Below are 17,605 nucleotides of genomic sequence, written 5' to 3'. Positions count from 1 at the left end.
ATCAGAGAAACAAAAAGACATTGTGGGTGTAATTTTAATCTTAGAATATCCACAACTTGAGTTACATACAATATATTGCACAGATTTTGTTCACAACTTAGACAACAAATATTTGTTCAAAAATATTAATAAAATGCAATTATAATTACTGACAAATCACTGCTACTAATTAAATAAATTCATATGTTTTTTTGCCTGGCAAAAATTAAGTGATGCTTGTAATTTATCACTCCTTATTTCTAAAATGCCTTATAGCAATCCATAATACTATAAAGGGACATCCATTTATGACATCCACACCAGAAGAGACGGGGGTCTGGATAAGTGGTTTTGACTAAAGCATGTGGAGTGGGGGTTCTGGCTCTAGTGGTTGTGACCTGTTGAGCTGCATTTTCGTGTATACAAAATCTAAACCTTTAAAGGAATTGCTTGAGTTCACAAAGTCTATCTCGGAGGCAATAATACTTTTAAACTTTAAGTTTTGAGAAGTCTGTTAAATTTTCCCACTTTTTGTGGATGTCATAAATGGATGAGCCGTAATGCCATAAATATTACTCTGTAAACATATGGTGGGATAAGATAATACTGAGGTCACCACTACACTGACAAACAACAGGCAGATAGGTTTTGTTCTGATCATCACAACCTAAGCAAACATAGAGTAATACATGTGTCCAGAACAAAAAAACTCATTTTAATAGCTGTAAATCAATAATATTGAAACCAGTGTTGACTAGAAGAACCAAGATTGCACTACGCCCAAGATTGATTGCCCTGAACCCAAGATTGCACCAAAGTGAACTATAAATTAACCAGGTCTGTGGTAGACCCCAATGAGCCAAAATTGGCTTTCAAAATGACAAAGGAAAATCTTTTATCACAAAGTCAATAAATATCACAATAATTGTCACTTATATACATCAGCTTGCAAGTAATTTGGTGATAAATTATAGTACTGCTACATTCAAGACAACATAAACATCTTTTGGAATAAAATATCATCAGTGCATCAGGAATTAGAGAATGTTTAGTTTTTTATAATTAGAGAAGACTTAGTTATACTGCAAAGTTAAAATTTTCATTAAGTAATCAAGTCAACATATTGAAGCAATTTTCATCAGTCATGTATTACAACAAAATGAAAATAGATTTAATGTGATGCATCTACAAATACAAGCTTGTTCATAGTGTAAGTAAGTTGGCCATAGTTGATTGTGGGGGTTCATTTGGCTGAGGGTTAGACGCAGGGATTTAAGAATGACAGTAATGAAATGTTTGGCTACGGGTTAGATGATGGGACTTAGAGCTGAGAGTAATGAAATGTTTGGCTGTGGGTTAGATGATGGGACTTAAAGATGAGAGAAATGAAATGTACCAACTTAAAAAACAAAAAATGCAGTTGTAAAGTGGAAGATCTCTAGGGAGATTTGACAGGAGCAAAGTTATAGAGTTTACCCAGTCTGTTGAAGCACTGAGCCAGCTGTTCCCTTAGTGCCGCGTCTGAGGCATTCAAGATCAGGTGGCTGACCATGGTGAAGGTCACAGGCAGCAGGGAGGAAAAACAATGGTCGTTAAGGTTCATAATCATCTGCAGGACAGCTGTCAGCATATCTGACCAAGCCTGGATGTGAGCCTCACTGTCCTGTAACAAACAGTTTAATTCTAACATAGGTGTCACACCACACCAACAAGATGTCACACCCCACCAACAATACAAAGGTGTCACACCCCACCAACAAGGTGTCACACAACACCAACATAGGTGTCACACAACACCAACAAAGATGTTTCACCACACCAACAAAGATGTTTCACCACACCAACAAAGATGTTTCACCACACCAACAAAGATGTTTCACCACACCAACAAAGATGTTTCACCACACCATAAAGATTACCTTCATGATGGAACTCTTCTGCTGTTTTTCAATGTTCTCATCAACAGCGACTTTCCTTTGTACCTGTAGCCTTGACCTTTGAAACTTGGGTAGCCTGACAAAGTTGGGCATGGAGCGCTGATGTTTGTGTCTCTTGTACTGATGCATCAGGGTTTCTATCACCTGGTCTGTGGCTACAGTGTAAACCTGGGACATAACAGAACATTAGGTGAGGACATGAAGACACAACAGACAGGTGAGGACATGAAGACACAGGTGAGGACATGAAGACACAATGTACACAGGTGAGGACATGAAGACACAGGTGAGGACATGAAGACACAACAGACACAGGTGAGGACATGAAGACACAGGTGAGGACATGAAGACACAACAGACACAGGTGAGGACATGAAGACACAGGTGAGGACATGAAGACACAACAGACACAGGTGAGGACATGAAGACACAGGTGAGGACATGAAGACACAATGGACACAGGTGATGACATGAAGACACAACGGACACAGGTGAGGACATGAAGACACAGGTGAGGACATGAAGACACAACAGACACAGGTGAGGACATGAAGACACAACAGACAGGTGAGGACATGAAGACACAGGTGAGGACATGAAGACACAGGTGAGGACATGAAGACACAATGGACACAGGTGATGACATGAAGACACAACGGACACAGGTGAGGACATGAAGACACAGGTGAGGACATGAAGACACAGGTGAGGACATGAAGACACAAGAGACACAGGTGAGGACATGAAGACACAACAGACAGGTGAGGACATGAAGACACAGGTGAGGACATGAAGACACAGGTGAGGACATGAAGACACAATGGACACAGGTGATGACATGAAGACACAACGGACACAGGTGAGGACATGAAGACACAGGTGAGGACATGAAGACACAGGTGAGGACATGAAGACACAAGAGACACAGGTGAGGACATGAAGACACAACAGACACAGGTGAGGACATGAAGACACAGGTGAGGACATGAAGACACAGGTGAGGACATGAAGACACAACAGACACAGGTGAGGACATGAAGACAGTTTGGTCAAGAACAACCAAAGAGCTTTTGACAGGGTATTTGCAAGTCCAGTTTTTTTAACTACTTACATACAATTTGACTAAGGCAGTGATATGACCCCACTTAAAACTACTTACTTTACTCTCCAACTCTTCTCTAATTTCCCTCTTGCTTTTCATCCGACTCTCATCCTCTTCCTCCTCTCTTATGACATCACTCTCTTTGCTGATCTCACTGTGAGTGTCATCATCTGTGTTAGATTCCAGCTCGGAGTCCTGCTCAACTGAACAAACAAATGAGATGAGAAATTACATCAGCTGAGTTCTGCTCAACTGAACATACAAATGACAGGAAAATTACAAGACTGTTTTAAAACTGGTCTGAATCTATCTACAGCCTAAAGGAACTAATCTACCAGTATAGATAAAGGAATTACTTTGTGGGGTGCTGACATCAAAGTTGACTGGTTTCACAGCCCCTGACTCAAAAGGTTTGGGCTGGGACTTAAGAAATTTGCTGGGCTCTTTGCTTGCAGCAGCCAGGGAGTGAACCTGGGAGGCTATCTGGGCGATGTCGTCGTGTTGAACTGTCAGGAAGAAGATAGGTTTCTCTGCCATCTTGTCCAGCAATGAGCCTTTGCCAGCATGACTGAGCACCTCCATGTAGCTCTGGCACAGCTCCTCACAAGTTATCTGCAGCAGGGGTAGGAAGATCTTCCCACTGCTCAATGGTTTGGCCAGAGACAGGCTAGCTTGCTGGTTCAGCTGACACATTGAAGGCAGCACCCCGGGAGTATCAGGTGATTCAGATACTGGTGTAATGGCAACTCTGTCAAAAGTAAAGTAACAAAAAACTTTAAGGCCCAGTTGCACCATGGGGCAGATGAAGTAGAGTTCACCTATTTCTTTGACCAATTAAATGTGTTCTCTACCACTTGATCATGCTGTCCCACTAACTGAATACAATCTTTTCAGAGCTTTAATCCATTTTTTGTAATGACCGCATTAACTTCTTTCTATCTAAGCACCAGTAGATAGAGAACTTACTGAGTGGATGTGATACTGACCAGTAGATAGATAACTTACTGAGTGGATGTGATACTGACCAGTGGATAGAGAACTTACTGAGTGGATGTGATACTGACCAGTGGATAGAGAAACTGAGTGGATGTGATACTGACCAGTGGATACAGAATTTACTGAGTGGATGTGATACTGACCAGTGGATAGAGAACTTACTGAGTGGATGTGATACTGACCAGTGGATAGAGAAACTGAGTGGATGTGATACTGACCAGTGGATACAGAATTTACTGAGTGGATGTGATACTTACCAGTGGATAGAGAACTTACTGAGTGGATGTGATACTGACCAGTGGATACAGAACTTACTGAGTGGATGTGATACTGACCAGTGGATAGAGAACTTACTGAGTGGATGTGATACTGACCAGTGGATAGATAACTTACTGAGTGGATGTGATACTGCTGTTGTCCAGGCTTGCACAGATCTCCACCAAGCTGTGAACATGGAACAACATGGCAGACGCAGCCTGTTTGTACAGATTGGCAGCCACGTCCAGGCAAGCCACCTTCTGGAGCAGGAACTTCAGACCTGGCCGAGCATCAAACTCTTGTGCAACAATAAAGACATCATGGAGTGCAGAGAGAAACTGATGGATGTTTCGTGTGGACATGTGTTCCATCAAACCTAGGAGATATTAACATATTTTACACTTGATGGACTTGTTTTGTCAATAGATGACATGACACACAAAAACTGGACATTAGGATTCTCTACCATTTCAAACATTATAATCAAAGCCAATTAGATGAAATGTTGGTAACAAGAAAGATGACTAGTTCTAGCACCTAAACTTACCAGGCAAAGATAACTATAACTCCAGCACCTAAACCTACCAGGCAAAGATAACTATAACTTCAGCACCTAAACCTACCAGGCAAAGATGACTCCTGGTCAAGCTTCTGATTCTTGTCCAGCAAAATGGAGCCAACAGTTTGCAGCAGGAGTTGATTAGATAGCAGGCCCACTATCACATGACGGAACGGAACCCTGAACAAATTGTAAACACATCCATTTTACATTAACAATCACTTAAATAATAGACTTCTGTGAATGACATCAAAAGAGAATAATTAATTTTATTACTTTAATATTTCTAAAACGTAAAAATTACTCAACTTGCAAATATAATTATAAAAATTAACTGTATGTAAGATTGTGTCTTCAAATGATACAGTCATCTTGACAAAAATCAGTGAAATTGAAGTGAAGAAAACATGTTGAGAAAAACTAAACCTGGTAGTGATATGGTCTGGATTAAGACTAAACCTGGTAGTGATATGGTCTGGATTAAGACTAAACCTGGTAGTGATATGGTCTGGATTAAGACTAAACCTGGTAGTGATATGGTCTGGATTAAGACTAAACCTGGTAGTGATATGGTCTGGATTAAGACTGTCTTGATGTCCAGGTGGGTACAGGAGGAAGACAAAAGATTTGTCTTGGTCAGTGTCGTACTGGACATCTGGCATGGAGGAGACTTGACTGTCCAGTAGAAACACCTGCAAGATCATCAATAAACTTGAGCAATTGGTTTAATGATGTGGGCCAACAATAACAGCTGTGATGTCTGTGTGACAGGCAGAACTTACCTGTCTGGCCATCTGTCTGAGCCTCAGACAGTCAACAACAGTGCAGTCTTTCCTGGTGGCGACCTTGACCTGCCCAATGTCCCCGTAAAAGTTGTCAGAGTTGGGGTGAAAGAGAGCCATCAGGAGCTGCAGGTTGTACGTGGTGACACTCAGGGCCTGACGCACGGCTATGGCGCTCACCTGCCACAGCTGTTCTGACATGGAGGCTCCCGCAGACAGAAGGACATGCCTACAAAATCAATCATAGTTGGTAAATAGGGCTATATTTTAAAACAAATTGAACAACCTTTAAGTCTAGTAAATGTCAATATCACTCCTTCAGTGTGAGAGTCTGAGCAATCAATATACCTGATACAAGAGCAGCCAAGGCGGGAGATATTTTCTACAGGTTGGGCAACACATTCTTTAAAGACATCAAATGTTTGTTTCAGCATCAACTGCAGTGGGTCCTCCACAGATGGCTCACCTAGGATAGAAGATTGTTGGGATCAGCTCCGGGTAAATGGGGTAGGTCATCAAACTACTTGCTGGCTTAACATGAACACTCACTGGAGAATTTCTTGAGGAACTCCACCACCAGATCAGCCACCAGACCACAGCACTGTTTAAAGCTGATGATGGCAGTGTTCCAGTAACCATAGCAACGAGAGCCACGCCGCAGCCAGGACTGGAGCATGGGGAGCAGCTGGTGGTTCACACAGTACATGGCAAACTCTGGGCCTGGCACAAATAGGAGGAAATGACAGATGGCATGAGGATATGACGGCATGAGGATATGACAGATGACATGAAGATATGACAGATGGCATGAGGATATGATGGCATGAGGATATGACAAATGACATGACAGATGACATGAAGATATGACAGATGGCATGAGGATATGACAGATGGCATGAGGATTTGACAGATGACATGAGGATTTGACAGATGACATGAGAGATGACAGATGACATGAGGATATGACAGATGACATGAGGATATGACAGATGACATGACAGACGGCATGAGGATATGACAGATGACATGACAGATGGCATGAGAATATGACAGATGGCATGAGGATATGACAGATGACATGAGGATATGACAGATGGCATGAGGATATGACAGATGACATGAGGATATGACAGATATCATGAGGATATGACAGATGGCATGAGGATATGACAGATGGCATGAGGATATGACAGATGACATGAGGATTTGACATCTGGCACAAATAGGATATGACAGATGACATGAGGATTTGACATCTGGCACGTGTGAGTTGTACTGTACCTGGGACATGAGCAGCCAACTTGAGCAGGTCAATCAAGGTGCCAAGAGCATGTGACTGGCTGGACTTGGGGCAGTGGTTGATGGCAGAGACCAGGCCATCCAGCAGCAGGAACCAGACGTGTAGGACGCCAGACTTGCTGTCCATGTCATCCAGTGACCTGTAGCTGCCCAGATGGGTTGTGCTCTGTGTGCTGGACACATCATACGCAGTGAAGTTGTCCCCCCATCCCTGTGTCTCATGACAAGCTGAAAGCCCAGACAGTGTTGCAGGTCTGGTGCTGGCACTCTCCTTAGCACCTTCACAAGCCTGGACTTGACTACTTTCTACCTGTGTTTCCTCCCTGGGGCAGCCAGATGGCCTGTCAGCATCAGCATCCAGGACCTGCGAGCTAGTTACTGGGGTGTCCTGGCCCTCAGCCTGCTGCACATCTGTGCCACTGTTGTCTGGGCGCTGCACATCTGTGCCACTGTTGTCTGGGCGATGCACATCTGTGCCACTGTTGTCTGGGCAACTCACATCCCTGCCCTCAACACCAGCCACGCCTGACTGCACCTGCTCACCTTTAACTGGTAGGGACTCATCTTTTAAACCTGCCTGGACATCTGCAGTGTTGCATACAGAGGTTGGGGTACATAAAAATTCATCAGCAAATTGTTTAAAGTTCATGAAAGGAATTTCATGATCCACAGTGCGACAAGCAGAATCAGTCTGAATTCTGAAACAACAAATTCAACCCCAACAATAATTGACAGGGACCAAAATACATGTTCTAAAGAGAGAAATTAAATAGGAAAAAAAAACATTCCACTGGGAACATTATTTTTAAAGATAGGTCTAAAATACAAAGAGAGGAGAAAAAACTAGCACCTACCTATGAGCACCTTTAAAAATGGGACAAGCTGGCATCTGCCACATGGAAGTCAAAATCTGGCACACCTGTGTCAGGTATTTGAGGGCAGGAACACACAGGTTCTCCAGCTCGCCTTCAGCACTGCCGTACTCGTCGTCACTGCCAGACTCTGATCTGTCATCACTGAAGTCACTGTCAAATGTTGCTGGTGGAGAATAAGGGCTTGTTACTTTGGTGTCACTGATCAAATCCAGACTGTACCCCGACTTAACAGATAAAGCATGTATCTAGTTCAATTACCTGGACCATGCACATATTTGAGCAGACAGAGTATACAGTCCACTGTAGCATTAGCAAAGACTGTGACATTGTCCATGCTGAGGTAGACATTGAACACATCCATCACTGCAGCAACATGCCTCTGACGTGCTTCATTCACAGCCTCACTAGTTGTGTATTCTATCTTTACAGAGCGTAGAGCTCCAAACAGGGGACGCCATCCAGACTGGAGCTGAGAGCTACAAGCCTCCACCAGCTCACATATACAACATACAATCTGAAGACAACAATAAAAACTAGATCAGCCATCATCACTGTGCTGTAAGCCTCCACCAGCTCACATATACAACATACAATCTGAAGACAACAATAAAAACTAGATCAGCCATCATCACTGTGCTGTAAGCCTCCACCAGCTCACATATACAACATACAATCTGAAGACAACAATAAAAACTAGATCAGCCATCATCACTGTGCTGTAAGACTCCACCAGCTCACATATACAACATACAATCTGAAGACAACAATAAAAACTAGATCAGCCATCATCACTGTGCTGTAAGCCTCCACCAGCTCACATATACAACATACAATCTGAACAATAAAAACTAGATCAGCCATCATCACTGTGTTGTAAGCCTCCACCAGCTCACATATACAACATACAATCTGAACAATAAAAACTAGATCAGCCATCATCACTGTGCTGTAAGCCTCCACCAGCTCACATATACAACATACAATCTGAAGACAACAATAAAAACTAGATCAGCCATCATCACTGTGCTGTAAGCCTCCACCAGTCTTAAATCTCTCACAGATTAACACTCTAACATAAAGATGTGATATTAAAAAAGTATGTACCTAGTACTGTACGACTCATGGTAGGTTCCTATCATAGCTGTGCCCACAAACTAAATTTTTAATTATGTTTAACATTATTAATTTACGATGAAAAGACAATTTGAAAATTCCTACAATCGGCATTCTACCTCTCTCTACCTACATGAACGACTGGTATACTAAGTCAAAGTATTGGTGATAACATTCTACCTCTCTCTACTTACATGAACGACTGGTACACTAAGTCAAAGTATTGGTGATAACATTCTACCTCTCTCTACTTACATGAACGACTGGTACACTAAGTCAAAGTATTGGTGATAACATTCTACCTCTCTCTACTTACATGAACGACTGGTACACTAAGTCAAAGTATTGGTGATAACATTCTACCTCTCTCTACTTACATGAACGACTGGTACACTAAGTCAAAGTATTGGTGATAACATTCTACCTCTTTCTACTTACATGAACGACTGGTACACTAAGTCAAAGTATTGGTGATAATTCATGTTCAAATGTTGATTAAAATAATAATCAATATTGTTGCAATATTCATAGTCTTCATTTTTTATTTAGAGTCTTGATAGAATAAGTGTACTCTGTTTCATATTCTAAATAATTGCCTAAAGAATGTATAATTTATTTGTTTTACACATGGTTTGCCAACTTTAGGTATTCTATAGAATGCAAAGGAATTGTATTAAATGTCTGGTTTCTCATATATATTGTATATTACAAAATAAAGGTATTTCATCAAAAAGCTCAAGACATAGATTCTAGCATATCCTCAAAGGTTTTTCACATATATTCATTGACATGTTATACCTGGTCCTGTACATCCCCGTCACACAGCTCAAGACACAGCATATCCTCAAAGGTTTTTCACATATATTCATTGACATGTTATACCTGGTCCTGTACATCCCCGTCACACAGCTCAAGACACAGCATATCCTCAAAGGTTTTACACACATATTCATTGACATGTTATACCTGGTCCTGTACATCCCCGTCACACAGCTCAAGACACAGCATATCCTCAAAGGTTTTACACACATATTCATTGACATGTTATACCTGGTCCTGTACATCCCCGTCACACAGCTCAAGACACAGCATATCCTCAAAGGTTTTACACACATATTCATTGACATGGAAGTAGGCTTTCTCTTCTCTCTGGCTCACAAGGGAGACAATAAACTCATGGATGGAGGTCACTGCCATCTTGGAGATCACATGATCAGGGTTTCCTGTAGCCTGATAAGTAGATGAAATGAGAAATGAGATGTCTAACACAGCAGGTACAGGATGTCAAGCACACAAGAGACTTAAGAACTATACAGACCTGGACTAGATAAGGGGAGACAACACTCCAAACCCTCAAGAGGTGGAGCAAGGGCCGGGAGCTGTTGACAACACGCACCAAGACCTGCTGCAGCCTGTACAGATGGAGAGCGTTGGTGGGGGGCCGGCTGCTGGCCCTCTCACCCCCCAGTCTTTGCTGCTGTACCACCGTGGCCTCACCCAGCTCCCTCAGAAAACTCAGGAGGGCATCTAGACAAAGTTTGTCAGCAGCGTCCTCAAACAGGCTGGGGAATTAGAGGTTTAAAACAGGCTGGGGAATTATAGGTTTAAAACAGGCTGGGGAATTGTAGGTTTAAAACAGGCTGGGGAATTGTAGGTTTAAAACAGGCTGGGGAATTAGAGGTTTAAAACAGGCTGGGGAATTAGAGGTTTAAAACAGGCTGGGGAATTGTAGGTTTAAAACAGGCTGGGGAATTATAGGTTTAAAACAGGCTGGGGAATTAGAGGTTTAAAACAGGCTGGGGAGATGTGTACCTGTCAACTTCCTGAGAGAGACCACACAATGCTTTAGATGCCTGTGAGAATGTCAGCACCCCTCCAGCAGCTAGTGAGTTATCCCAGCCAGACTCCAGTCCACTCTGTTGTATCAGGGCTGGCACATTGATCCTAGGGGCCACAGGAACTGCTGGTGCAATATGGCCAGAGTACATGTCTGTTTCACAGCTTCTGAGGGGAAATTTGGTTCAATGCTTCACAGCAAGTAGCACGGTAAAGGTTAAAGCTTGTAAGATTTGATTTAATAAAAGGAATACAATGAACCCTTCTGTACTAACCCATCAGCTTCTGCTCCATCTTTGGCCAAGGCTCCATGTGTAATCTTTGGTAAACTGGACTGGTTGTTGCCTTGGCTAAAATAAGTGTGTTCCAGCTCAGAGATGTGAGCACAGCACCTGAAATAGATGATGGATGTAAGTGATGTGTGTGGACAGGGATGTAAGTGATGTATGTGGACAGGGATGTAAGTGATGTGTGTGGACCTGTGGACATGGATGTAAGTGATGTGTGTGGACAGGGATGTAAGTGATGTGTGTGGACAGGGATGTAAGTGATGTGTGTGGACAGGGATGTAAGTGATGTGTGTGGACCTGTGGACATGGATGTAAGTGATGTGTGTGGACAGGGATGTAAGTGATGTGTGTGGACAGGGATGTAAGTGATGTGTGTGGACAGGGATGTAAGTGATGTGTGTGGACAGGGATGTAAGTGATGTGTGTGGACATGTGGACAGGGATGTAAGTGATGTGTGTGGACAGGTGGACAGGGATGTGTGTGGACAGGGATGTAAGTGATGTGTGTGGACAGGGATGTAAGTGATGTGTGTGGACAGGGATGTAAGTGATGTGTGTGGACAGGGATGTAAGTGATGTGTGTGGACAGGGATGTAAGTGATGTGTGTGGACAGGTGGACAGGGATGTGTGTGGACAGGGATGTAAGTGATGTGTGTGGACAGGGATGTAAGTGATGTGTGTGGACCTGTGGACATGGATGTAAGTGATGTGTGTGGACAGGGATGTAAGTGATGTGTGTGGACATGGATGTAAGTGATGTGTGTGGACAGGGATGTAAGTGATGTGTGTGGACAGGGATGTAAGTGATGTGTGTGGACAGGGATGTAAGTGATGTGTGTGGACAGGGATATAAGTGATGTGTGTGGACAGGGATGTAAGTGATGTGTGTGGACAGGGATGTAAGTGATGTATGTGGACAGGGATGTAAGTGATGTGTGTGGACAGGGATATAAGTGATGTGTGTGGACAGGGATGTAAGTGATGTGTGTGGACAGGGATATAAGTGATGTGTGTGGACAGGGATATAAGTGATGTGTGTGGACAGGGATGTAAGTGATGTGTGTGGACAGGGATATAAGTGATGTGTGTGGACAGGGATGTAAGTGATGTGTGTGGACAGGGATGTAAGTGATGTGTGTGGACAGGGATGTAAGTGATGTGTGTGGACAGGGATGTAAGTGACGTGTGTGGACAGGGATGTAAGTGATGTGTGTGGACAGGGATGTAAGTGATGTGTGTGGACAGGGATGTAAGTGATGTGTGTGGACCTGTGGACAGGGATGTAAGTGATGTGTGGACAGGGATGTAAGTGATGTGTGTGGACATGTGGACAGGGATGTAAGTGATGTGTGTGGACAGGGATGTAAGTGATGTGTGTGGACAGGGATGTAAGTGATGTGTGTGGACAGGGATGTAAGTGATGTGTGTAGACAGGGATGTAAGTGATGTGTGTGGACAGGGATGTAAGTGATGTGTGTGGACCTGTGGACATGGATGTAAGTGATGTGTGTGGACAGGGATGTAAGTGATGTGTGTGGACAGGGATGTAAGTGATGTGTGGACAGGGATGTAAGTGATGTGTGTGGACATGTGGACAGGGATGTAAATGATGTGTGTGGACAGGGATGTAAGTGATGTGTGTGGACAGGGATGTAAGTGATGTGTGTGGACAGGGATGTAAGTGATGTGTGTGGACAGGGATGTAAGTGATGTGTGTGGACAGGGATGTAAGTGATGTGTGTGGACAGGGATGTAAGTGATGTGTGTGGACCTGTGGACAGGGATGTAAGTGATGTGTGGACAGGGATGTAAGTGATGTGTGTGGACATGTGGACAGGGATGTAAGTGATGTGTGTGGACAGGGATGTAAGTGATGTGTGTGGACAGGGATGTAAGTGATGTGTGTGGACAGGGATGTAAGTGATGTGTGTAGACAGGGATGTAAGTGATGTGTGTGGACAGGGATGTAAGTGATGTGTGTGGACCTGTGGACATGGATGTAAGTGATGTGTGTGGACAGGGATGTAAGTGATGTGTGTGGACAGGGATGTAAGTGATGTGTGTGGACAGGGATGTAAGTGATGTGTGTGGACAGGGATGTAAGTGATGTGTGTGGACAGGGATGTAAGTGATGTGTGTGGACAGGGATGTAAGTGATGTGTGTGGACAGGGATGTAAGTGATGTGTGTGGACAGGGATGTAAGTGATGTGTGTGGACAGGGATGTAAATGATGTGTGTGGACAGGGATGTAAGTGATGTATGTGGACAGGGATGTAAGTGATGTGTGTGGACAGGGATGTAAGTTATGTGTGTGGACAGGGATGTAAATGATGTGTGTGCGCATACATTCCACTGATGTAGGTGAGCATCTGTAGTAAAACAAAACCTGTAATTATAACAAATCCATAATGACATATCTGGCAACAAATCACCTTAGGATGACTCAACCAATTATCTGATAGATATCTGACAAATGACCTAAAGATAACTGGACAAGATATGAGCAAAAGCTAAATTGGTCAAGACATTACCTAAAGACATGTTTCCAGCAATCAGCAGAATGGCTTCCCACCTCCAGCCCAGTTGTCATGACAACATCCATGCTGAGGACATGGGCTGCATGAAGTTTGACCAGCTTAGGTTTGTGACTGCTGAGAACTGTCTTGCTCTGTGTTTTGTTGTCTGCCCCAGCCAAGGCCCTGAAGTCTTCCTTGACACATGAGGTGGCTGCCAGCTGAGAGAAAGCACTGCCACATAGCTGCTGCAGGCCTGAAACACACACACACACCTTTCACAGTGCTGCAACACACACACACCTTTCACAGAGCTGCAACACACACACACACCTTTCACAGAGCTGAAACACACACACACCTTTCACAGAGCTGCACCACACACACACCTTTCACAGAGCTGAAACACACACACACCTTTCACAGACCTGCAACACACACACACCTTTCATAGAGCTGCACCACACACACACCTTTCACAGAGCTGAAACACACACACACACCTTTCACAGAGCTGAAACACACACACACACCTTTCACAGAGCTGCAACACACACACACCTTTCACAGAGCTGCAACACACACACACCTTTCTTTGACTATATCATAACACAGCCATGACTAGAGACACAGCCATGACTAGAGTCACAGCCATGACTAGAGTCACAGCCATGACTAGAGACACAGCCATGACTAGAGACACAGCCATGACTAGAGACACAGCCATGACTAGAGACACAGCCATGACTAGAGACACAGCCATGACTAGAGACAAAGCCATGACTAGAGACACAGCCATGACTAGAGACAGTCATGACTAGAGACACAGCCATGACTAGAGACACAGCCATGACTAGAGACACAGCCATGACTAGAGACACAGCCAGACACACAGCCATGACTAGAGACACAGCCATGACTAGAGACACAGCCATGACTAGAGACACAGCCATGACTAGAGACACAGCCATGACTAGAGGCACAGCCATGACTAGAGACACAGCCATGACTAGAGACACAGCCATGACTAGAGAGACAGCCATGACTAGAGACGAAGCAAACATTCAGCTGCATGACTAGCCTGGTGGCCCACCTAAAACACAGCACAGCTTGGCTGCCCGCTGTAAACCGTTGAGACTCATACAGATGGCACTTCTAGCCTTGCGCACATCTTCCTGTGCACTGTCTGTGGCCAGCAGCAGGGCCAGGCTGTACCTGGTCCCTCCCCCACTGGATGACACCTGCTCATTCAGCATAACAGAGAGGATGTCCAATATCTGCTGCCAGCATGTGGACAGGACATTGATAGACAGCAGCTTGCCTGCTCAAATAAACAGCAAGTACGATATCAGTTTCTTCAATAGACAATCAAAATATTAAAACATCTTTTTGAAAAACAAGGTAACTAAAAAGTCTAGTGACAATTTTAGCGCAATTTCCTTATGTTATCTAAAAATAGCTCTGTCGTAGCGTAAATCAAGAGCAGGGTTAGTAAAACCATTGGTTAAAATACATGTTTTATTTACAATAGAGTTACATGACTAAAAACCATTGCGCGCCTAGCTACCGAACGTGATGTCGCAGCCACTGAACGTGATGGCGCAGCTATTGAACGTGATGACGCGTGTGGTGTGGTTGGATAAAATGCCTACTAATTCTGTCCAAATTTCAATTAATTCAAAAAAAATTTTGTGACCGAACGAAAGGATATTTTTGAAAACTTTCTTCGGCAATATTGTTCTTAATTATAGCAGGAATCGATTGGTACATGTTTCAGGTCGCTAAGTGGTCTGGTTGCCGAGATATGGGCAAAAAACTGCATTTTTTCGAGGTTTTTTGGCTTTTCCGGGAAGTCCATGAAAGAAACCCGGAATTTTTATGGCCTATGTTCATCCTCGTAACTTGCTTAACATAATTGCTTTTAGAACTAGTCCTCGATATTGCTTCGTTGAGGAGGAGATACGACTTAAAGCTGCGGACACACATTCATCCATCCATTCATCCATCCAGAAATGACGGGTTAATAAACGCAATTCTCCAGAATGGAAATTGCGCTAAAAAGTATTATGAAATGTCATCTGACTCAGGAAGTCATGTGACAATCACTAGCCAGGTCACATGTTGCAGAAAGTCACATGACCACCAAACAATGCCTCACCTGCTTCTATCCTCTGCATCCTGTTGATATCATCCCCTGCTGGTAGTTCTGGATCCACTCTAAACGATGACATCAGACGTCCTCTTTCTTCAGTTGTGCCAATCCCTTCAAGATCTGTTCACATCAGGTTAAAATTAGCACAACTCATTCATAAAATAATTTTAAAATTACCACAACTCTTTCATAACATAATTTTAAAATGAGCACAACTCATTCATAAAATAATTTTAAAATTACCACAACTCTTTCATAACATAATTTTAAAATGAGCACAACTCATTCATAAAATAATTTTAAAATTAGCATGACTTATTCATAAAATAATTTTAAAATTAGCACAACTCATTCATAAAATAATTTTAAAATTAGCACAACTCATTCATAACATAATTTTAATTGTTTTCTTGTTTTTCTATCATTAGCTGTTCATTTTATACGATTTTTCATAAGTTAAGAATTTTTTCTCGAAATGTTACGCGCTTGTAATTAAAACATTTTTTATGCAATTTAAAAAAAAAAAGTGAGTTTTAGAATCATTTTACAACTTCTGAAAATGTAACTAAAGAAAACTCATTTGAAAGCTACTCTGAAGGAGAAGACAAACCTTGCAGCAGACTAATTAGATAGTTCCCAGTATCACTGATAGTTCCATCCAACAGACTGGAAGAGACCACTTGAGCAAACACCTCCTTTAGCCACGCTGGGGGCAGGTACAGGAGAAGGCCAGAGCTGAAGATCTCGTTCACAAAGTCCTTCTGCACACACAAAAGTAAGAAAATGTTAAAGGTTGTCTTTATATGATAATACAACAGACAGTAGGTCTCATTTCTATCAGACAGTAGGTCTCACTTCCATCACAGTAAGTCTCACCTCTACAACAGTAGGTCTCACCTCTACCAGACAGTAGGTCTCACCTCTACCAGACAGTAGGTCTCACTTCTACCAGACAGTAGGTCTCACCTCTACCAGACAGTAGGTCTCACCTCTATCAGACAGTAGGTCTCACCTCTATCACAGTAGGTCTCACCTCTACCAGACAGTAGGTCTCACCTCTATCAGACAGTAGGTCTCACCTCTACCAGACAGTAGGTCTCACCTCTACCAGACAGTAGGTCTCACCTCTATCAGACAGTAGGTCTCACCTCTACCAGACAGTAGGTCTCACCTCTATCAGACAGTAGGTCTCACCTCTGTAACAGTAGGTCTCACCTCTACCAGACAGTAAGTCTCACCTCTATCAGACAGTAGGTCTCACCTCTGTAACAGTAGGTCTCACCTCTGTAACAGTAGGTCTCACCTCTACCAGACAGTAAGTCTCACCTCTATCAGACAGTAGGTCTCACCTCTACCAGACAGTAGGTCTCACCTCTATCAGACAGTAGATCTCACCTCTATCAGACAGTAGGTCTCACCTCTATCAGACAGTAGGTCTCACCTCTGTAACAGTAAGTCTCACCTCTACCAGACAGTAGGTCTCACCTCTATCAGACAGTAGGTCTCACCTCTACCAGACAGTAGGTCTCACCTCTACAAGACAGTAGGTCTCACCTCTATCAGACAGTAGGTCTCACCTCTGTAACAGTAGGTCTCACCTCTACCAGACAGTAGGTCTCACCTCTATCAGACAGTAGGTCTCACCTCTACCAGACAGTAGGTCTCACCTCTATCAGACAGTAGGTCTCACCTCTACCAGACAGTAGGTCTCACCTCTACCAGACAGTAGGTCTCACCTCTACCAGGCAGTAGGTCTCACCTCTACCAGACAGTAGGTCTCACCTCTACCAGACAGTAGGTCTCACCTCTACCAGACAGTAGGTCTCACCTCTATCAGACAGTAGGTCTCACCTCTACCAGACAGTAGGTCTCACCTCTATCAGACAGTAGGTCTCACCTCTACCAGACAGTA

General features: G+C 43.3%; 1 protein-coding gene across 6 annotated transcripts in view; it reads right to left on the bottom strand.

Annotated features, from left to right (window-relative positions):
* Positions 1–18: 18 nt before the first annotated feature.
* Positions 19–17,605, bottom strand: part of LOC131948718 (brefeldin A-inhibited guanine nucleotide-exchange protein 3) — a 32,275-nt gene continuing 14,688 nt past the window's right edge. For 5 of the 6 annotated variants that reach the window (XM_059310385.1, XM_059310387.1, XM_059310388.1 and 2 more), the window contains 21 exons: positions 16,304–16,454; positions 15,700–15,813; positions 14,635–14,862; positions 13,560–13,797; positions 11,012–11,128; positions 10,713–10,904; positions 10,219–10,462; positions 9,951–10,130; positions 8,046–8,301; positions 7,767–7,950; positions 6,895–7,610; positions 6,163–6,333; positions 5,962–6,079; positions 5,614–5,842; positions 5,258–5,523; positions 4,896–5,011; positions 4,408–4,648; positions 3,375–3,766; positions 3,076–3,221; positions 1,899–2,084; positions 19–1,642 (listed from right to left, as the gene is read on the bottom strand). In XM_059310385.1, coding sequence (XP_059166368.1) covers positions 1,418–1,642; positions 1,899–2,084; positions 3,076–3,221; positions 3,375–3,766; positions 4,408–4,648; positions 4,896–5,011; positions 5,258–5,523; positions 5,614–5,842; positions 5,962–6,079; positions 6,163–6,333; positions 6,895–7,610; positions 7,767–7,950; positions 8,046–8,301; positions 9,951–10,130; positions 10,219–10,462; positions 10,713–10,904; positions 11,012–11,128; positions 13,560–13,797; positions 14,635–14,862; positions 15,700–15,813; positions 16,304–16,454 — 4,710 coding nt within the window. In that variant the 3' untranslated portion in view covers positions 19–1,417. The remainder of the gene's footprint in view (positions 1,643–1,898; positions 2,085–3,075; positions 3,222–3,374; positions 3,767–4,407; positions 4,649–4,895; positions 5,012–5,257; positions 5,524–5,613; positions 5,843–5,961; positions 6,080–6,162; positions 6,334–6,894; positions 7,611–7,766; positions 7,951–8,045; positions 8,302–9,950; positions 10,131–10,218; positions 10,463–10,712; positions 10,905–11,011; positions 11,129–13,559; positions 13,798–14,634; positions 14,863–15,699; positions 15,814–16,303; positions 16,455–17,605) is intronic. The other variant, XM_059310386.1, reaches the window with a different exon arrangement.

This window comes from Physella acuta, unplaced genomic scaffold (assembly GCF_028476545.2).
Source record: "Physella acuta isolate Inbredline_101_S28 unplaced genomic scaffold, ASM2847654v3 ptg000658l, whole genome shotgun sequence".
Lineage (NCBI taxonomy): Eukaryota > Metazoa > Mollusca > Gastropoda > Physidae > Physella > Physella acuta.
This window is presented reverse-complemented; position numbering and strand designations above follow the sequence as displayed.